This window comes from Bidens hawaiensis, unplaced genomic scaffold (assembly GCF_021521415.1).
Source record: "Bidens hawaiensis isolate Kalapana, Puna unplaced genomic scaffold, B.hawaiensis_p1.1 tig00005567_1, whole genome shotgun sequence".
NCBI classification, from domain to species: Eukaryota; Viridiplantae; Streptophyta; class Magnoliopsida; order Asterales; family Asteraceae; genus Bidens; species Bidens hawaiensis.
In genome coordinates, this window is record NW_027491360.1 from 531,975 (window position 1) to 554,878 (window position 22,904).

At 34.0% G+C, this 22,904-nt stretch overlaps 1 protein-coding gene and 1 pseudogene across 2 annotated transcripts; one reads left to right on the forward strand and one right to left on the reverse strand.

The window, feature by feature from the left end:
- Window positions 1–12,578: 12,578 nt before the first annotated feature.
- Window positions 12,579–16,791, forward strand: LOC143630149 (PRA1 family protein A1-like). Its single transcript, XM_077099235.1, has 8 exons — window positions 12,579–12,737; window positions 12,808–12,848; window positions 13,323–13,401; window positions 15,657–15,743; window positions 15,824–15,912; window positions 15,996–16,067; window positions 16,295–16,409; window positions 16,548–16,791. The coding sequence occupies exons 1-7, from the start codon at window positions 12,580–12,582 to the stop codon at window positions 16,396–16,398; spliced, it is 630 nt and encodes a 209-aa protein (XP_076955350.1). The 5' UTR covers window position 12,579; the 3' UTR covers window positions 16,399–16,409; window positions 16,548–16,791.
- Window positions 16,792–17,437: 646 nt separating this feature from the next.
- Window positions 17,438–19,738, reverse strand: LOC143630097 (uracil phosphoribosyltransferase-like; annotated as a pseudogene). The gene is made up of 12 exons (XR_013153101.1): window positions 19,622–19,738; window positions 19,354–19,463; window positions 19,198–19,276; window positions 18,740–18,798; window positions 18,521–18,598; window positions 18,351–18,432; window positions 18,214–18,262; window positions 18,064–18,125; window positions 17,909–17,976; window positions 17,770–17,825; window positions 17,631–17,678; window positions 17,438–17,556 (listed from the first exon to the last, which is right to left on the reverse strand). The product of XR_013153101.1 is annotated as a uracil phosphoribosyltransferase-like (transcript).
- Window positions 19,739–22,904: the final 3,166 nt, after the last annotated feature.

The window sequence follows — 22,904 nt, forward strand, 5'->3', positions numbered from 1 at the left end:
AAGTCGTTGTCTGAAAGCTTTTCTTCGGTGATGTGAAACATAAAGGAAGCCACGTTCTCTTCTTATATTCTCTCTCTCTCTCTCAAACAGGGCTACAACAATAGCATGCCACCTATCATAGAAACTCATGCACAAAAGAGCAGTATATTGTGCTTGGTAAATTGTACAAATGATCCACAGTGACTTATGTGAGTAGAGGTAAAGTTGCTTTTTAAACGCACACACACGCGCACACGCACATACACACACACATATATATATATAACTAGGTTTTTAACATGCGCTTTGCCCGGGGTTGTTGGTTTGTGTGCTTGTGTGTTTGTAAGCTAGTAATAGAGTTGATATAAGCCAATGAAGTTTTTTGTAGATAGTTTTGTTACACCAATTATTTATGTAATACATTCGTTTTGTATCTACATTGTTAGAGCTTGCATCACATGTATGATGTGCTTTTGCAAGGTTGTTTAGTTTTCCAAAATGGTTGTGTAACTTCTTGCCTATCCGCTATTAAAATATTATTCGCCTGCATCTTCTTAGCTGAGGTCCGAGGGTGGTTTTCCTCCTTGGGAGGTCCGGGGGTGGTTGTCCTCCTTGGGTGATTATACCAGTTTGCATGGGTTGCCAAATTGCAGTTGGGCCAGCAACATCTGAAAACATTATTTACAAAGCAAGTAAAATTTAAGTGACAATTGCGGATTTGTTTTGCCTTAAAAAAGCTTTAGAATTTTCATAGTCATGTGAGTTTCGTTCGTCTAAACGAATTATTTATTTGTGTTTTTTTTATTAAAATAGAATAGACAAAGTTTTTTTAAGTATTTACAAGGGGTGTCGATGGTTGCATGACATTTAAGCTTTCCCATCGGTGCCGGTGTGGTTGGTGGCGGGGTTGATGTGTTTGTTGCTGGTGAAGTGCTCTTTGGATATGGTGGGGCTATTGCATGTGCCTGTTTAGCTATTATGGTTATGTCCTTGCTGATGTTTTCTGCAGATGATAAGGTTAAAATTAAAACATTCTTTCTGCAATATATTGATTTACTAGTAAATAGAATATAGGCAGTTAAATGGTTTAGAGCCAAAGTTCTAATTTATAAGTTGTAACTATTTCATCAGACCAAAATTCAAAACCTTTAATGCACAAATACATCTGAAACTCCAAACACATGAATGACTTGTCAGAAAAACAAAAAAAAAAACAAAAACAAAAAGTAGCAGTAGCTACAATCGTTAACTCCTCGAAAATAAACACAATAATATAATCATAAAATTGTTTATTTGGACGTTGAGTCGTTGCGAATTCAACTTCATAAAATTGTCTGTGGCACCAACATTCAAGATTTATCTTATGTATAATAATAAAAAGTTCACTACGACAACGATAGATATTTTGTAGTAAGTTTGAATGTTCTGAATTTGTAAGCAACCACTAATAATACATTTGCTAGTGAACTGAATAAGATCATCATTATAAAGCACTAACAGGGCAAAATAGTATTTTAAAACACGTAAGATTCATACAGTTAGCTTAATATTTTAACTAAAGTTTGTAAAAATGTATGTCAATACGAATTTAAGACTGCTAACTCCTAAATAGAAATGCTACCTTGTAAAAGTGACTGCGGTAGCTCAGTACTTGGTGGGTTCTGCTGCGGGACTTGCTAGAGTACATTTATATTTTCAAGTACTTTGTTGCAAGTAAATCTTGTTGAACCTTGGTCAAAGTGGTTGTTGAACTGGAGTTGGAACATTTTTATTTAGCCTGTTATTACTTGCAGCGGGTCAAGTATTGTGTCTGGGTCTTCAAATGCTTTTTTGACCACCATTGTCGTTGCATCTGTGTGTGCCAATGAGAATAATGCTTCATCTAAAAGTGTAACTGTTGTCATCTCTGCTTCATCCTCAATTGTTACATTCAAACAGTACCTATATTTTAAGAAAAAAATGTCAGGTATTTTTTAGCCGCTAAGGAGGTTGTTTTAGTTGATGTTCTTACATGTATCTTTGTTGTTGTTCATTTGGATGGTTACCACACATCCATCCGACACCTTGTTTGTGTAATTTTTGATTACATTGGACACACCCTCGGTAAAACCATTTTCGTCCATGGATGATGTTTGTGATCCTCGCAATGCAAGAAAATCTTCGTTCTTGTTGTTGTTAACATTTAGTGTTGACGCTGCGAACTGAACGTATTGTAATTTACAAAAGTTAACGGCTTACAAAGTTTTGTGCCGGATCGATCTGCAGTAACTGTGCGATTGTAAAACGACCTCTTTGGTTTTGTGGTATGTTCACATAACTAATTGTGAACCTGTAGAAAATATTTTTTGTAAGTTATATGTGAGTTTTTATAGAATGTTTATGGGTATAATTGATTTTTACCGTTCTATTAAATCATTGGTTTCTGGGGCCTGTGGGTTAATGTAGATTTATGTCGGAGCACTTGACTCAAGCTGTAATTACTGGTATTCTGTTACTTTCATTAAAGTTACAACTACTATGTACGAAAAAGGTGCGTTGGTGAGTCGTCTTTGTCAACCATATCAACTATATCTCCCCAAAGAGCCACTTCAATGAACTTTTCATTCAATCTATATAGTCGGTATAATTATAATTTAAAATGGTTAGCTTAATAGCGGCATATGTGAACGATCAATAATGTATGTATTGTGGTGTATGTGTTAGCTTCTTACTCCACGTCTTCCAAAATGAATTTCAAGAGTCTTCGCCCTTATGAGGTTATTCTTTCCACGGTTATCGAGTCAAAACGCCCAATGTAGTCTGTAAAGTAGACGTTTGTTAGTAGTATATATAATGTGTTAGTTGATATGAATGACTTGTGTTTCTTTAGATTTGTTAATTGTAAATTCACATAGATATGGCTTTTTAGAACATAAAATGGTGCGAAGTTGAAGTAGTGTAATGGAAAGCCCGATGGTTCTATTGGAGTGAAGGAGGTTCCTCGAAAAAGTTTACAGTGGCGTCTTGAGGAACAACCTTGTGGTTGTTTCTTGCATTTTGTGACACGTAGTTAGAAACTCTGTAGCAACCTTGAAGTTCCATTTTGTTTTCAACATGTATTTGGTCTCGACAGTTTCCACACGCCTCAATTGCATGCCTTTACATTTTATGTTAACTAGGTAAAACCTGTAGCGTTGCGGCGACACAAGTTTGGTCGGTACCGGTTAAACTCGTTACGACCCCAAACTAAATCCAAAAAAAATATAATGTAAATCCAATAATATTATCGGCACCCGTACAACTTATCATCAAAGAGACATGAATTCAATCGGTTTGACTCATTACATAATTCACACTAAACCCCCCTAAAATAATTAAAACAAAATGATAAGAAAAAAACATCTTTAAAACAAAAGTTGGTATAACTTGGATGTTAGTAAAACATGGTGTGCGGTGGTTAGCTGATGTAGGTATCGGTTAGGTTCGTTATGATAGCATAACTAACCTCAAAAGTGAAATTCGTAAGTGAACTTATTTAAAACATAAATCGGTAAAACACCGGCGTTGTTGCGCCTAGTCGACACAAATTTGGTCGGCATTGATAATGTCCGTTACAATATCAGAACTGAATCCAAATTTGATTGGCATCGATAATATTCGTTACGGTACCAAAACTGAATCTAAAAAATAAATATATAAAAAGCACTTTTTAAAAAAAATCAAATAAAGTATTCTAATACTCAATTGCGACACTCGCTTCTGATAATTATCTATAATATAACTTTGATATTTTAACTTCTTCAATATATCTTGTAATGCGTTGTTTATTGTATATTATTACACAACTCAATTTTATAACTAATAAAATAGTAAGTATTAACAACAAAGTGAACACAAAAGATTGCCACTTTCTTATCAGACGAATGTCTATAGGTTCTCCCCCGTCTTCAATTATGATGAGGGAAACACCTCTTGTTGTCATCCTAGTTTTCATGTAGCACAATAGTAAGATTGAAGCAGTTTATATACTATGGTAGTACATGGCTAACACCCACAAATACTTTTTTGAAATTAATTATTTTATATGACATTGAGGGACATGTCGTATACTGGTGAAAACACATACTTCTAATGATTAGAAAGACAGATCAGTGTCATAATTACATTTAAATTTTAATTAACAACTAGAAGCCTAAACCCTTTTTAAAGTAAAAAAATCCATTTGCTATGGCCAAAATCAGACACATGAAAACCCAATTAGAAGCCAAAATCAAACACATAAAAAACCCAATTAGAAGCCAAAATCAAACACATAAAACCCAATTAGAAGCACAAAATCCTTGACTAACATAAATAAAGAAGTCCAGTGTCGCCAACTTTGCGGCCCTAATTTGGCACAAATTTAAATCACAACTAATAATAAAACCTAAACCCTTTCCAAAAGTCAAAATTGCATTTTAAGGCCAAAATTGAACACATCAAAAACCAATTAAAAGCATAAAACCTGAACATAAGTCCGTGTTCTAAATATGAAAACCACATGACGGAAAAAAAACCTAAATAAGTGTTACCTGCGATTGATGAAGAGTAACAGAGAAGAGGTTAAAGGCAGGAGATATGGAGATGAAGGGAACCAATATTAATGGAAATATAACCTAGGGGTGAGCACCTTAACCGCTATAACCGTTAAACCGAACCATAACCGACATAACTGAACCGCTTTTAACCGATAACCGACATAACCAATGGGTCAGTTAATGAATTTATAAAAACCGCGAAATACGGGTCGGTTTTGGTTAAAGATAATTCCAAAACCGCCATAACCAAACCGACCCATTTATTTAACCAACAATATGTTTAGGATTAACTTCCACCAAACATGTTGTTGGATTATATCATTTTGATGTTTTTGGTAACATTTGTTATCAAATTAAGTTGAATTTCATTGTTGGATTATATAATGTCATTCTTGTTTTGAATATTTGGCATTAATATTGTGGATTATATACTTTGTAAGATTATGCCATGTCGTTTTTTTTAATTATTGGTGCAAAACTTTTAGGCTCAATTACATTGTTTTGGTTATGGTTAACCGACCCATAACCGACTCACTATAACCTACAAAAACGATTAACCAAAACCGCTATAGCGGGTCGGTTATGGATATGGTTATCCATTAACTAACATATCGGTTATGATTATGGGTTTGACTCAAAACCGCCCCAAACCGACCTATGCACATCCCTAACATAACCCTATAAGCCTTCAGACGTGTAAGGAATTGCTTAAGACAACGAAGACCTCCATTGACACGTGTAAGGAGTATTAACAAAGATGAATGGCAAACAAAACCAACTAAAAACTAAAAATAATATAACTTATATAACCAAGGCAAAAGGTAGAAGGTGCAACCCTAGATGCATAGTAAACTTTGAAATTGTAATATATATATCTTCTCTATTTTATTTATCACTACCAATATATCTCAAATATTATTATAACAATATTTTAGATATTACAAGTACTTGTCAATTGTTTATTTACGTCCTTAAAAGAGTTGGGGAGAATTGAGATGATGTGATATGATAGATTTCAGAGAGACGGTTTTATACATAAAAACTTAATATTTGCTAGTTTTGCGTCATTGCTTTTCCTATAGCCCTATAGAGTTTTTATTCAAAAATATTATTTATTTTAAGTCACTCCTAATTACAAAAAGTTTACCAATAGGCCTATGATACAGTGGCATCAAGGTGTCTCTATCTAAATTGCAACATCTCAGAATTTTTTGTATTTGAATTTGCTTATGTTTAACCCGACTCGGGAATGTAATTCGAATCTTTCATAATAATGAAAACTTATTTATTGGTATTTAACTTGATTTAACTTAATTTATATCCTCATTAATTTCAAACAACTCTTAAAAACCCTTAAATCGTTTATTTTGGCTTAAAATGCATTTATAGAAGTACAAGGGCTAAAGTTGCCATAAATAAAACTTTTGAACATCTCCAGCTAGCCGATCCGCGCGTAGGGTGAAGCCTCAAGATTCAAGATGCGCGGGGGACCTATCTAATACATCCAATATTCGATTTTTACTCGTTTATTCGTTTTTAATGCGAGATATTTCCTTATACGACCTAAGCGAAAAAAATGAGCCCCAAGTCAAGTCCTATAACATTATTCCATGGCCAAGTTCGTTATATGGTTAATATAATCAGGATCCTTAAGCTAAATGACTTGATTTTATCATAATTTCATTATTCGGTTTCCTTAAACGAAATAATTACCTAATAACGAGTTTGGGATGTTTTACTTAATCAAAATTCATTCCTTAAACACTAAAATATTCTGTAACGCCAACCTCCATCGTCCTCAAGCCAATCCCTTTGGTGTTTTTAGTGATCTTCATCTCGTTTGCATATTCCGGTTTGACTTTCAAGCTTCATGACCCTTTGACTTGTCTTTTCCCATCTCTCGTTTATGTTCCAAGGTAAGTTGTCTTCATGAAAAACGTCTATTTTTATCGAACTAACAAAAGACCTCAATAAATAAATTTTACTGATTGATGGGATTTTGTTGGTTACTTTGATTTCTACCCGTTTAATGGCATAAAAGTCAATTTTAATGGATTTTCAATTACTACTACTTCTGTTGAAAGCTATCTTTTGAGCCAGAAGAACTTTTTTTTCGTCATGAGATTTTGAGTGTACTGGTCAGAACCAGACTCCCAATTCAAAGTTCGGATTCTGAACATTTCAACTCATTTAAATCTTTAAAATCTCATATCTTGAGTTTTACACATCCGTCTGATCTGATTCTAGTGGTTGTGCTCTCGTTTATAATTTTAGATTATTATCTCAAAGTTGCAAGTTATTTTGTGTCAGATCAGTCAGCATGTTAATTTCCTCATTTACTATTATTTTGTTATTATCTCGCTTAATCTTTAAGGTGAGTAATCACTCCCCTAGTTTACAGCTTTAAACTTTTGGGGACCTTATGCGTACGTTATAATACTTATATATCTTCATCACTTGCAAATCTAAAATATTGTGTTGCTTGGTCAATTGAATGATTAAATGTTAATTGTTTACTTGCTTACTTATTTATTTTATCGCATTCAGAGAGCTCCATCATAATATATCGCGGTAAGTATGATCATACGCCGTCTTAGTAGCCAAAGTCTGAGTCGCTAGGCAATGGTCAATCGACACCCTTAGTTGTATTTATTTCGTCTTAGTAGCCAAAGCTCGATTCGTTAGGCAATGGTCAAACGACACCAATTATTTGCTTATTATTTAATTGTTGATACTCATGATATTGATTTGAATATTTCTTATTATCAAAATATGGTGATTACTTACTCAATATGTGTTGGTGACAAACCTATTTTAGGCACATTGCAGGATGTTTATTTTGGATGATTGAAGTTATTGAAAAACTTAGTTTATTTGGCTTTTGCGTAATTATAATAAACAAGAGTATTGATGATTGTGAGTCCTAGAGTTATGAGGATGAGAATGTTAAAAAATTTCTTTTGTTAGTAAATCAACTAAATAAATAAAATGTTAAATAGTTTAAAATTTGAAATAATGTGTTAGGATTTAAAAGCGTGAAAACTTGCATGAACCACCATGACTTATTGTCCATATATTAAATCTTAAAAATCATGGTAAAGTGGGGAGTTGAACATGTGCACTTAACCACCGTGTTATACAAATATCGTTCCATAGTGTTTCGCCCCCTAATGTGGCTACAAACCCGTTATAGAGTCAGGCTTTAAGAATATTGTAAATAATAGGATCCAAATTAAGTTTGTGATCCATAAAAACATCATAAAAAACTACTTTTTGCTGTAAGGTAAGGATACCTTAGAATATTATGAGAGTGTGTGCATGTGAGTGTGTGTGTGTGTGTATATATATATATATTGGGATTAAATGAAATAATAAGCAAATAAATAAATATGTGTAATGGACAATCAAGTAGGGTAACACGTATAAGGATACTAAAGTAAAAAACTATACTAGGCTGTTACGTCTAACCATATATCCTATAGTCATGGCTCTGATACCAATCTGTCACACCCCAACCAAAGGCGGCGGAACATGCCGGGGTGCAACAAATTGCTTAAGAACATAATACACTATTAAAGTGATTATATTTAAACAACTCATTCACTTCATTTAATCATCAAAAGTAACACAACATCGTTCATACAAAATAACACCAAATGCAAGAAATAAATTGTTCATTCTTCTAATAACCTAAACGGTCTCAAAATAACTTAGCGTCTTCCAAACTTCAATCAACCAATAATCAAACCTGTAACAATGCGTAAAATATAATTTGTCAACACGTATGTTGGTGAGCAATTTCATAGTATTGAGTATATATAATATGAGGTAAAATTCACAACTCGTATATGAAACTATAAATAAAAGCAACAATTGTGGTATATAAATCATAAATAAATGAGGATCCTTTCTAATCGGTAACAACCAACATACTCGAATAATGAGGCCCTATTCTACTAGCACAAGGCTAAATAGTTAGGGGTGAGTATGATCATACTTATTGAGGCTCAACTACAACATCAAAATAAACACTCGTGCACGTAAAGCATATGAAACATATAACACACAATATAGCAAGTATTCTAATTTCTAAGTATCATACACCCTAGAGTTTGTGGTTTGAGGATCGAGTATTATTAATCATTCTTGTTTTGAATAAGTGCATGTTACCCCCAAGTATAAAAGTTAAAACGGGGGATGAAATTTACTCACGTAACATAAGTTATTTGAAGGATTAGTTGCGAATAAAAGGAAAGGTAAGTTCAACGAGCAAGACCTAGATTAAGAGGGTCTTGAGTTAGTAGATGGTCTTAAAAGCTTTAAAGTAAAATAACATAACAAGTAAGATAAATAATTAAAGTTTGAGGGTTAAAGTGTAAATACATAAGAAATTAAAGTAATGGTTTTTGAAACGTAAGTTTACTCGCAATTAGGTCTCGGTATTCTATCCATTAGTTTTACTTAACCTTTGTTAAGTAAATATTTGAGTATAATTGCAATATTGCAAGACCCTTTGTTGAATATATACTAAGACTAGATATTACGAGTGTTCAGATTTGTCGGTTCGAGTCTTGATAATTGGTCAAGCCCGAAGCCAAGATTCCAAAGTGATAAATGTTATGAGATAACTCAATGAAATCAAAAGAAACTTAACCAAGTATGACAACTTAATGAAATCAAAAGAAACTTAACCAAGTGTGAAGTTCTATTAAAAAGAACCTCAACGTCCATTAAGCGAGTGTTTGGCTTTATCAGTCCAAATTGTTATAAGATCAACTTGGATCTGACATACCAAGTATTTTGAGAAAACAATTAAAATTAGTTTATAATATAATTTTAAAGAAAATATGAGATTCGGTGGCCAAAACACAACTAGTGTGTCTTAAGCGAGTGAACTCGGTTTAGTTCGGTTTTGGTTCGGCCCTTGACTCGGAATAAGACCGAGGATGGTTACCACATACCCAATACCATAGAACTCATAAAAATAAACTTAGAAATTATAATACTCAAGTTTTACATACAACATGTTAATAGTAAAGTATTTAAACAAAAGTTCGTTTTGGTTCGGTCCTTGAGTCGGAATGAAATCAAGGATGGTTTCCACATACCCAAATACCATTGAACTATTAAAATGATTTGAATACTAAAATGACTGGAAACTAAACAATTATAATAAGCTTAAACAAATTTAAAGTGTTAACAAGGACTATAATAGTCCTCCATGTAGCCTTACATAGCAATACACCTAAATCGACCATGGCCGGAGAAGGGAAAGCCAAGGAAACAAGGGAAGTATGGTTTAAACAAACTATAATAACAAGCTTTAGTTAACAAGAATTAGTTAGAACAAAGATTAACATTAGTTTGACATTGAGAAGTCAAACTATCAAGAGTTTGAAAGATGAATACTTAGATCTAGATTGAAAGAGTTTTGAGGAAGAATGGGCAACAAAAATGGGTTTATTGGACTTGTATTTATAGTGGAAAATCAAATGTTACCCATAAGAGTTATGCATGCATTTTGATTGGTTAAAATGGTCAAACAAAGTGGATGGTGGTGGAAAAAGTAAGGGTTATACATTAGTTTAAAACACCCCTTTAGCTTTGGTTGTTTGACGATTTGGGTCCCTGAAGTTCGTTTTAAGTCGTTTTAATAATAAAAAAGTGTCTTAAGGCATCGTAAAGGGTGTTTTCTTGATCCGACAATTGTGAAACATAAATGAAACATAAAACCCAATATTTTATTAATAACGAAGGATCCGAAAGACAAAATGGGATGGGTTTTCGATTCAAATACAAATACAAGTTAAAATCAAAAATGAAGAATGTCACACTCTTACTTGTATTATTTCGTCTTAGTAGCCAAAGCTCGATTCATTAGGCAATGGTCAAACGACACCAATTATTTGCTTATTATTTAATTGTTGATACTCATGATATTGATTTGCATATTTCTTATATAATATATTTTTATCAAAATCTGGTGATTACTTACTCAATATGTGTTGTTGACAAACCTATTTTTAGGCACATTGCAGGATGCTTATTTTGGATGGTTGAAGTTATTGAAAAACTTAGTTTATTTGGCTTTTAGGTTATTATAATAAACAAGAGTATTTGATTTATTCGGTTATTTGTAATTTCTTTTGAATATTGTGCACTTGATTTGAATGTAATAAAATAATTAGATATTGTCAATAATATTATATGTTAGCGTCTTGTGGTTAGGGGTGTTCTTCGGGTTAGTTTTCAGGTTTTGGGTTTTCCGGGCCGGTTCTTTGGGTTTCAAAGTTTTAAATCCAGACCCAAAACCCAACCCAAATCTCTCATGGTTTATTCGGGTACAGGTAATTCAGGTTCGGGTTTTCTCAGGTTGGGTTAATTGGGTCTTGAGTATCCTAGGAAAAAAAACTGCATTAAGTTTAAATGTAACTTATTCTTCTTTATTCGAAATGTAAATAAACCAATAACAAAACAAAAATAAATCAATAAACATCATAAAAAGAGTCAAATTTAACAAAGTTCAACCATAATAAACAAGACCGACATAATCGTCTTTAGTATGTTGTGATTAGGGCATTGGATTATTGTTGTTTTTAGTAATAATTGAAATATTAATAAACAATAAACAATCAATTCATAATAGGTGTGATGAGAATAGTCGAGTTGGACTAAATTATAACGTCAACGGCTAAGGCTTAGCCTATAATACCAAAAAGTATATATATGGTATTAAAACTAAAAGTTTATTCGGGTTTTTGGGTTGACCCGAAACCTATAATTTGGACCCAAGAACCAACCCGAATTACTTCAGTTCGGGTTCGGGTTAGCCCTCTCTTGGGCCCGGGTTTCTCGGGTCAGGTTAGTTCGGGTTAGCCTTCTCTTGGGCTCGGGTTTCTCGGGTCAGGTAAGTTCGGGTTCGGGTATGAGTTTTCTCGGGTTGGGTTTCGGGTAAAAGTGACAACCCTACTTGTGAGCTGTGAACCAACGGTTTGCGCCCCGACATTCTGCCGTAGGTTGGGGTGTGACATAAATGGTGAGAGTTGAAGTCTTGTGATAGAGTTAGGGCGACTAGTCAAAACCGTTTTGGATCAATATGGTATTGTGCCAATTGAGTTCGAATCAAATGAGCCATCTTAAAAAAGTAACATTTTGACGCGTGCAATGGTTCAAGTCAAGCGAAGGTGGTGTCTGTTGTTCCCGAGTTCACTTAATGAGAGAAAAGAAAAGAAAGGAGAATTTTTGTTTTCATTTCTTTCCTATTTTATTTTTCCTTTCCTTTCTTCCTCTTTCTTTCCAAATTGGAAAGAAACCATGCTCTTCCAACTTGCTATTTATTTCTCATTGTTTTCCTTCCATTTGTTTACTTTTCCTCTATTTAATGAACTAAGGAACACAATTACTCTAAGGGGGTGTTTGGGATTCCTTATTTTACCTCCTTATACCTTATTTAAGGCATAAGGTATAAGTTATAACTATACCATATACACTCACAAAACCTAACTTTTCTAAACACCTTATAACTTATAACCCATAAGTTTTAAGCTATAAGGAGCTTAAATAAGGAATCCCAAACACCCCCCTAAATCTCTTTCTTTTCTTAAAAAAATCATATGAAACACAATAATATTTTTCTTTCCATTCTCTTTCTAACCTAAAATTAACTCAGAAACAGAGCGTAAGGGCTAAGACGAAGGCAATAGTGATGGTTATGATGGCAATGATGGTTACCCATTCTATAGATTGAGTAGGTTTGGATAGGTTAACCCGTTTGATAATTTAAATTGAGTTGAATAAACACGTATGCAACATATATAAATCATCTAGAGTTATATTCCTCGTGGCATTAACATATAATAAACATTTATATAGAAAAACACCGTCAACAAAAAGTTACTTATTTAAAAGAAAAAAAATAAAATCGTTTATGCAACATCGTTAAGAAAAGAAAAGAAAAGAAGCCACGCTCAAAGTCTTATCATCCATCGGCCATCATCATATATCTCTAAACCTAAAATTGGAGTTTGATCTCAATCAAATAATAATGGATTGGGGGACGGTATCGACGGAAGATCTAATGGAAGCACTGAAAGAGGTTGATTGGTCATCACCTCCTCGTCCTCTCAACGAATTCTTCAACAAATTCACCATCCCTCGTTCTTCCAACAAATGGAACAGTCGCCTCAAGTGCAATCTCTACTAGTACGTCTTTCATAATTCCATTTCACTACTTAGCCAGGGTTATTTCACTTTTTTATTTTGGTTTTTGCAGCTACCGGACGAATTACTTTCTCATTATTATCTTTATTCTTGGTCAGTTATTTTTACCAGATCTAATTCTAATTCTTGTTTACTATACTATAATATAATCATAATCATTGATGCAATTGGTGGCTAAGCAGTTAATGCCGAAAAATATATATATAGCAATTTAACACTAACAATTCAGTATACTCTTCTACTATTTTAATATCATGCAAAATTTATATATACTATTTACAATAGTAGCATGTAGGAACTGATTTAAGACTCAAACCACCAACATAAAACACTAAAAGTTGAAAATTAAGACTTAAAAAACTGATATCGGTCATATATCGGTGAAATATCGGCGAAATATCGGTCAATTTCGGCCAAATATCGGTCAATATCACCGATATTATCGGTACCGAGATTCTGAGCGATATTTTGACCGATATTTCACACGAGGACCGATAACCGAGATACCACCGATATACCACCGAGATACCACCGAGATTGACTGCATAGATTGGTGGTTATTTGTAGGGTTGGGGTTTCTTAGGAAGCCACTTGCTATTGTTGCAGCTCTCTCAACTGCTCTCACAATTGCTTTCTTAAATGATAGGTAACTGCATAACTATTTATCTATATTAATATTACTCTGTATGTTGATGTTTAGAGCTGTCAAAAAATCAAGGCCTTGTTCATGTTCGTCTGTTAAGCTTTAAGCTTTTACCGGGCAAGCGAACGGTCTACAAAAAGCTAATCAAACGGAATTTATTGTTCGTGTTCGTTCATTAACAAAATGAACTTGTTCATGAACACATAAAGATGTTTTATGCAATTTGGCTAACCAAAAATGAATGATCAGTGTCAACGGTTCGGTTCGTTCATTTATTAAACAACGGACATAAATGAACCTCCAGTCGAACAGTTTGCTGAATGTTCGGTTTGTTTAATGATTGATTCATTGAACAATGTGTATTATATTTTTTCCGATTTGACTTAAGTTTAACAATTATGAAACTTGGTTATTATTTTGGTGAGGTTTGCTTCACTATTACCTTCTACTTCAAGTTAATTGGAAAAAATATTATCACTTATTAGGAACCAAGATTCATGTATGTTTCATTTGCCTCACTCAGTTGTTATAAATGTAACCAATTATAAGTAGTACTTTGTAAAAACATATAGTTTTCTTTTTATGTTAAGCTTGTACTTACCAAGTAAAAGTTGTAATCTATCTCTTCTAATAAAAGCCTACCACTTTTGCCACTTGTCAATACCATAGCCCTCCTCACCTTTTTTTAACCAATTTTCATATATGGTCCTTATCTTTTAAGTCATTTCAATATATGACATTAAAATTATAGGTTTATTCCAACTAAATTCGTTACTACATATAATAAGTATTCTCCATATGGATTGACAAGAGACGATTAGTCATAAGTGTTTATTATGGTTTATATTCAAAATAATAAACAATAAACATTCGATTCATAATATGTGGAATGAGAACAATCAACTTGGACTAAATCCTGATAACGTCAGCGGCTAAGGCTTAGCTTTTAATACCTAAAAATACATATGATTTTAAAACTAAAAGTTTTCAGGTCGACCCGAAACCTAGAATTCGGACCCAAGAACCAACCCGAATTACCTCGGTTCAGGTTCTGGTTAGTATTTTCTTGGGTTCGAGTTTCTCGGGCCGGGTTAGTTTGGGTTCAAGTACGGGTTTTCTTGGGTTGGGTTTCATGTTACGGGTAAAAGTGACAGCCCTACTTTCAACGATTATATATAAGAATCACTACATTCACTTTATGCAACTTTAAATCTTATAATATTCTTCTAACTCAGAATAATCACTATTAGTTGAACATGGTTTTAATGTTAGTATGTATTTTTCATTTTCCTAGCAATTACATTCATATGAAACAAACAAATCATATATTTAAATTTTCGGTTTTTATTTCGCTTGATTAATTAATTTTTAATTGTAAAATATAAAGTTAATTAAAACATTTGTCATACACAGAATATTAATAACAACAAATTTATCATCATCAATCAATTTCAAATCCTAAAGATTCTAAGGATGATTATATCATCAAAGTTCAGGTATATGGTTTTTGAGATAATCATGTTTTTTTTATAAACATGAGCAGATATTCTCAAATGACATGATATTTTATGTGTATGAATATTTTTTTTATTAGTATCATAGATATATATTATCATTTATCTAGTGTTGCTATGTACTTGGAGAACCTTTTTTGTCACACGGACAACTATATATGGCTATATCAAGAGTTATAAGCAGGCCTATATGTTACTTTATTAATAGCTACAAGCAGACATGGACTAAAGATTTTGATTTTCGATAAACAATATATACCTGCTAATACAATCACAAATGTAGTGTAAAAGGAAGTTTTTACCTATTTGTAACATATTTGTGTAATCTTAGTTATGTAATTTATGTAATTTTAATTTAATTGTAATTGTATTAACAATATATAATCAATTTCTTGAATGTATTTCACTTAATGGTCAAAGTTTAAAATTTTCAACAATTACCCGTGTAATACACGGGCCTCAAACTAGTTATTTTATATACATGCTGCAAGTTATGCAAATACACTTAATTGTGTACGTACACTATAATTTAAAATCAGGTATTAAGTATTTCTCTTTTTGTTGAAACAAAAGCAGTATGTTCTTCTGGTATCTTTCAAATGGTTGCTAGTTTGTACATACAAAACATGAATAAAGGCGATTCAGTGAAAGCTTGTAACAAGTTGTAACCTTTATATCTATTTTGTAGTGGTTTTATTGTAACTTGTTAAACATACTCTAATTTGGTAATGGAACGGTTTACAGTTTTGCGGGCACATTTAGTGAAAAAGCAACAAGATTCGTGAGGCAGTTCTCTCCACATTTGGCTGCAAAAATGAGACCTTCACTAACGTGAGCTCCTGTGCTTAATGTTTGTAACATATAATAATAATAATAATATCGTTTTTTAAATAACCATCTGCGACTTGCAGGCCTGTTCTTCGCGGGCGCCCTTCTTCTAAAAGGGCAGTTCATATATGTGGGCGGCCTCGTTGGCAGTTTGTTTTGATGTCCTCTGCTGGTATGAAGAAGCATTTTTAACATTTGTAATTTGTTTGGTTGGTAATATAGTACTTACCATCTTACCCTTTTCTCCTTCTGCAGTGAGTTTCATTCTTTGGTTTGTTTCTTGCGGCCTCTTGACTTTGTTATGGGCATTGGCGGTTGGTCTTCTTGGTATGGACTATATTTCAACTTCTTATTTTTTAAATATTTTAATTGGTTGCTGACTTTTATCGAGCCGGGGGTCTCACCGGAAGCAGCCTCTCTATCCCTATGGGGTAGAGGTAAGGCTGCCTACATCTTACCCTCCTCAGACCCTACCATAGCTTTGCTATTGGTGGGATATACTGAGTACGATGATGATGATGATGATGATGTTGCTGACTTTTATTTGTTTTCAGCTACTATCATGCATGCAAGTTTTCGGACACCTAACCTGAAAGCTCGATTGAATACATTCCGTGAGGAATTTCGGGCAGTTTGGCGAAATTACAGTGAACCGTAGACAATATTCATGTACGCACTGGTTTTTTTGACCTTTTGACTGTGTTGCTTTATTATATTGGGTGTTGTTTTTTCGTCTCCAATAATCTGATACGTGTGATTTCCCCTGCTGTATCTTGCATGTTGATCATGTTGTTGCTATTGTTGCAGAATAATCCTTGTAGCTCAGTTAAAGAATTACATCATGGGTTGTAAGTTGTCTGAAGCCCGGTGGGTGAAAATTAGACGAGGAAATCTTATGTAAAATCCTTATGTTTTTGTTTTTGTTTCTGTTCCTAAATCTGTGAATGAGTCAAATATGAAACATTTACTTGTAGTCGTTATTGAACCATATTTTTCTGTATTCTGAATCTATCTTCTTCACCTCGATATGGCATGGGATTCTTTGCGTGAACTATATTTACCTATTGCTTTTACCTCTCTTATCTTCAAATCACTATATACAAGTGCTTATTGTTTACATATATTAGTCATTAAGGAATGCATTAGTTGGTGAAAAGCATCAATCATTAAAGTGGTATTTGTTAAAAAAAAAGGCGCTATATGTTTAGCAAACGACTAATTAATCAAGAATCGGTTCAAGATACCATTTTACCCCCTGGTTTCTTTCATATTTTTCTCAACACTATTTAGTTACTTCATAAATAACCGAAAACATGTGTTGGAAAGTTTCAAACTCGCAATCATGAGGTAACCAGACTCAAGTTGGCTGGACAGCTACAGACTGGAAGATGTTATTCTTATTTGCAGCGGTTTAAGGGGTGTTTGGCATTGTTTATTGAAACTGATTATTGTCTTTTGATGAATCAATAAACTGTTTTGAGGGTTTTTGGGGATTACATATTTACATATTCTATATGTAACAATTTGTAATGGAAATAAGCGATTTAAGTCATTTATTTATTTTACTGCTTATTAAAAGAAACAGAAACAGTTTCAGGAAAAGCTCATGTAATTAACATATTTTGCCAAACAAACACGGACCCAAAGTTCAAAAACTAAACAGAAACAAATACTCACTCAACAACGCACAATAATTAAACATTCAGACAGACATCAACATTTTCAGCAAAATTGTGCCAAAATTGCAACTCCTTTAGTTGCGTTTTATGTACCAAAGCTCCGGTCTCCTGCATCTCCAAGTCCCGGGACAATCATCCTAAAATCACAAATCAAACACGATCATCAGATCACTCAACAATACATATTTAATTGCTTTTTAAAATTGCTTACCCTTTATCAGTAAGCGTTGGATCAATAATTCCCGCATATACATGAAGCCTGAAGAGGTCATAAAAATAATATCAATCTCAAAAAATAATAACAAGCGTAACCAAATTTCAATGGTTTTCAGGATAGAATAATATCATACCCGGGATACTTCTCACTCAGTTTCGAGAGTGCGGGTGGACATGCCACAGCAGATATCTATATACACGGCAATCTCTACTGTTAAGTATGTAAGGGTAATTTGGTAATTTAACAAAATATGGAACGGTTTTTATACTTACCACTTTGATATTCTGGTTGTCAACTCCACGTTCCTTAATCATATCAATGGCTGTAACTATAGTACCACCTATACATTATTAAAAACACAAAAGATAAGTATAATATTATTAGTGAATATAAAAGTAACATTATGTAATAAACGGAAACAACTTACCTGTTGCTAGCATAGGATCTACAACAAACACTCGAGTTCCTTCTGAAAACTTCTCAGGTAACCTGCATAATTTAAATATAACAATAATAATCAACAAACTTATTCATAAAACTACATAATCAGTCAACAATCTGCATTGGAACTTCTTACTTGTTTAAATATACAGTCGGTTCAAGAGTCTCCTCGTTTCTACTAACAACTTGAATAAAAATCAGGTATAAAAGATATTAACTTTATGTAAACCTGTCATTAACAAATTACACTTTCGCGTTAACATTATTAACTACCTAAGTGGTACGTATTGGTTGCTGGTAAGATGGATGCTGCATGCTCTGCAAGAGCTAGACCAGCTCTTAAGATGGGAACAACCTGCGAAAGTGGCTTATAAGTTAATTATAACACAAGATATTATCATAATCGAATTCAGTGACGAATCAATAAATTAGAATATACTAACCGCTACAGGTTCTCGTGGATCAATAAATTCCACTGAAGCAACTCCAAGTGGTGACATAATCTCCCCTGAAATCGTAGGCTGCAAAAAACAAAAGTTCACCAAAAGTTTCATACATGCCAAAAGCTAAATTCCACATGTATTACATCAATTTTGACTTTTGGTTAATTTTGTTCTAATCTTATTTATTATCCCTAATAAAACAAAATTAATAAAATATACCAGCCAATCCCTGGATGCTTCATACATAAGCAGTCTTCCCAACTCAGCCATGGCACTCTCTGTAAAAATTGACAAATAAATTTGCAGAATTTAACAATTTGACGAAATAATTTGCAAAATTATAATAATTTAACAAATAAATTTGCAAAATTATAAAAATTTCACATATAAATTTGCAAAATTATGATAAATTGTAAATAAATTTGCAAAATTGTAATAATTTGACAAATAAATTTGCAAAATTATAACAATTTAACAAATAAACTTGCAGAATTATAATAATTGGACATTTACTAACAAAATTTCAGAAGCTGCTTGAAGATCATGTAAACCCATGATCCAATTGCAGATTTGCATATCAAATTCTATGAAATCTAATATCAAAACCCTAAAAAGATAGTAAATTTATAGATAATAATAATAATAATAATAATAATAATAATAATAATATCACTTACTGAAGATAGGACATGGTGTTTGCTCATTTCTCAGCACTGAAACCCAGTGTTTAATTAAAGGATGAGGTGGCACAAATACCTACAAATAATTAACAAATTCATATAAACAAATAACCCAATAAATACCGAATAATAAGAGAATGATAACAGAATTACCAGCATTCTGTTATCAAGAACAGACTTCTTCTCAGTGGTGGCTTGCAATGGCTGAATGGAGGAATGGTGTATCCGCCGCTTATTAGTATTATTATTAAAGCACGAAAACTGTAGAAAAGATATTAATAGGGTTTAGATATAAAATATAAATATAAATAATTGGTATGGAAAAGAGAGAGATAGGAATAAATAAAGAATTGGTATGAAAGGAGGTGAATATAATTAATTAATACCTTCTTCTTCTTCTTCTTATTATTATTACTATTATTACTACTGTGAATGGAAAGTGAGAGAATGTGGAGAAAAGGAGGTGCTCGCGGCGACGGCTGCGGCGGTGGTCGGCAGGTAGGAAAGTGGATGATGAAATGGGTGAAGATGCCATCATCAAAGTTAGTTTTTTACGGGATTGGGTTTTGGCTACTCATGGAACATGTGTCCGACTTGTTAGTTAAGTTGCAATAATAATACTACTCAAGTAACACTTGTTATAGGTGTTTTTCTTAACAACGAATTTCTTGTGTGTTAGGTCATCGCGTTTTTTAATTTAAAGAGTTCTGTTGCTTCACTCGATCAGATTATGTTGTCTTAACCGAGCTCACGCTGATTTCAGAGTATGGTTTGGGCCTTCCCCTAAAAAACCATATCACCGGCTGCCACCTGACAATTGGTGTGCCACTACAAGAGCGTAACTCTTTGGAGTAACACAAGGTTGGACGAAACCCTGGGTGAGCTCGGGATTCGAACTGACAACTCGCAATGCCTAGCTCAAATCTTTTATTGCTAATATTCACCAAAAACACCACAAGTGAGAATCAAACTCAGATCTCCACTTAAGAACCCAAAACTAGATTCAAATCATGTTAGAACTTAGAAGGCTAAAACGACTTTCATTGGGAATTATTATTGGGAATCTCAAACTAGTTATGTAAAGACAAGAAGTATTGAAGAAAAATAGTGTTGAGAGGTTTAGCTAGAAGGCAATTTTGTCTCTGAATTCTAAATTTGAGATTTCTAATTATGACTATAGAGACCTTCAAAGTAGGGGAAGTTTAGACTTTAGAACTTGGAGAAGTCTATGAACGTATCAAGACTTTTAAGGTAATGTGGGTCATTAAGATCCACTGGTTTTTAGTGCACAGGACATAAAGGTTATGCAAATTGCAAAGAGAAGATAATCTAGAAGGAAGTTAAGATGTTCAATCCAATAACTCATTGACAAGACCAAACTAAGGATATAGCAACCAATCGAAGAAGATTTGCCAACCCAATTGACAAGTGGTTTGAGTTTTTATAAAGGAAGCTCAAGGCAAATACCATGTGTGTAAAAAGATTACATACATATTAAACATACGTGCATATGGCATAATAACTAACATTTCATGTATGGTGTAAGACTATTTTTGGCAATTCAATTAATATCAACTTTTAGATGAGTTACATTAGCAATATGCTTTATACATGGAAGTTTTTAGTGAAACATTCAATGAGTTGCATCTCTCCGAGCCAGGTTATACACAAGTCAAGAACGAATTTGATAACGAAACCCAAACGAGCACACAATATTTAGGGTAAATTCACGTATTATTATAATAAAAAAACTAGCATAAAACTTGAATACAATAATCCCTCTCACTCATACAATAACCCTAACATGGCTATGTATTTATAGGGATACCCTAACTTGGTTAACAAGTAGTTACCAAATATAAAAGCCCAATTGTAACCCCATAAACCCATTACTTCACTAATGAATTCCATAGGCCAATATGTCGAACCAGGTCACCTACACGTGACGGGCCTACTAATATGAAAATTACCAACAATCACCCCCTAATTTTCGACTCGAAACTAGGAGATCTTCAACACCGAGCAATCTTCTCGTCACGTCAAACTTAATTCTCGCAAGTGCTTTCGTAAGAATGTCAGCTCGTTGTTCCTTGCCACTAATATGCTCCACCGCTAACTCCTTCCGCTCCACACATTCTCGTATATAGTGAAATCGGGACTTTATGTGCTTGCTTCGACTATGAAAAACGGGATTTTTAACCAAGGCAATTGCCGATGTGTTATCAATCTTTAACACCACTTCTTTAAATTTTCTTCCGGTCAATTCCGCCAACAATTCACCTAACCATACGACTTGTCCCGCAGCTGAATTCGCCGCCATGTATTCCGCCTCGCATGATGAAAGTGCTACGGTGCATTGCTTCTGTGAGCACCAAGAATTGGGGCTCCTCCGTAATAGAACACATGACCGGAAGTGCTTCTTCCATCATCTTCGTCAATGTTATGGCTACTATCACTATACCCGATCAACTCCTTTGATCCACCTCGTTTATACTTGATCCCCCATCCAACAGTTCCTTGAATAAACTGAAGAATTTGTTTAATTACCGCCAAGTGAGGCTTCTTTGGAGTTTGCATATATCTACTAACCATGCCAACTGAAAAACGCCAAATCAGGTCGAGTGTTTAACAAGTAACGAAAACACCCAATCAACTTTCGGTACTCCGTTGCATCTGCATCAACATCATCCTCGGCTTTAGACAATTTCACATTAGGATCCATGGGTACACCTTTAGGATAACAATCCTCCATCCCGGCTTCTTTTAATAACCTTCTAGCATAAGAACTTTGATGGATTTGAATTTCATTCTCCAACTGTGAGACTTCGATTCCGAGATAGTAAGTGAGCATTCCCAAATCAGACATTTCAAACTTCTTGGACATCGCAAGTTTGAATGATTAATGTGATCGTTATTCGAACCCGTAACGACCAAATCATCGACATCCACGCCGACAATAATAAAATCGGTTCCAATCAATCTTCGATAAACTGCTTGTTCATTCTAACACCTCACAAATTTCAAACCGTGGGAATACCGTCAAGCTTGGTATTCCACGCCCGAGGTGCTTGCCTCAAACCGTATAAAGCCTTGGTTAGCTTGTAGACCTTGGTTTCCTCCCCGGGTTTAACAAACCCATCTGGTTGAGAAACAAAGACCTCTTCTTGTAGCTCCTCATGTAAAAATGCCGACTTTACATCCAAATGATGTAATTGCCATCCTTCAGTAGCTGCAATGGCAATGAGCATGCGTACGGTTTCAAGCCTCGCCACCGGAGCAAAGACCTCATCAAAATCGACTCCGGGTTGTTGCACGTAACCCTTTGCCAAGAGTCTTGCTTTATATTTATTAATTGAACCATCTACATTTCTTTTCACTTTGAAAACCCACTTCAATCCGATAACTTTAGCCCCTCTCGGTAACTCGGTCAACTTTCACGTGCTTCACCAAAATTCCTCGGTTCACCTTCTTCTAACAAAAGAAGTTCAATGTCCTCCACTTCCGAACATAGGACATAATCATTGAACTTAACCGGTGCGATCGGAACACGTGTAGATCTTCGTAAGTTACTTTCTGGTTCATTATGTGATGCTGTCGCTAAACCATTTGCTGCTGGTGTCGCTAAACTGGATGCTGAGTTGTTGGAAGTAGCGACCAGAGTGTCAGAATCTGTCGCTAAAGGTGCTGATGGGTTGTCTAAATTA

Coding starts and splice junctions, on each gene's coding strand:
- LOC143630149 (XM_077099235.1), top strand. CDS start 12,580: ATGGATTGGGGGACGGTATCGACGGAAGATCTAATGGAAGCACTGAAA. Junction 12,738..12,807: donor CTCAAGTGCAATCTCTACTA/GTACGTCTTTCA, acceptor TGGTTTTTGCAG/CTACCGGACGAATTACTTTC. Junction 15,913..15,995: donor TGTTTTGATGTCCTCTGCTG/GTATGAAGAAGC, acceptor CTCCTTCTGCAG/TGAGTTTCATTCTTTGGTTT.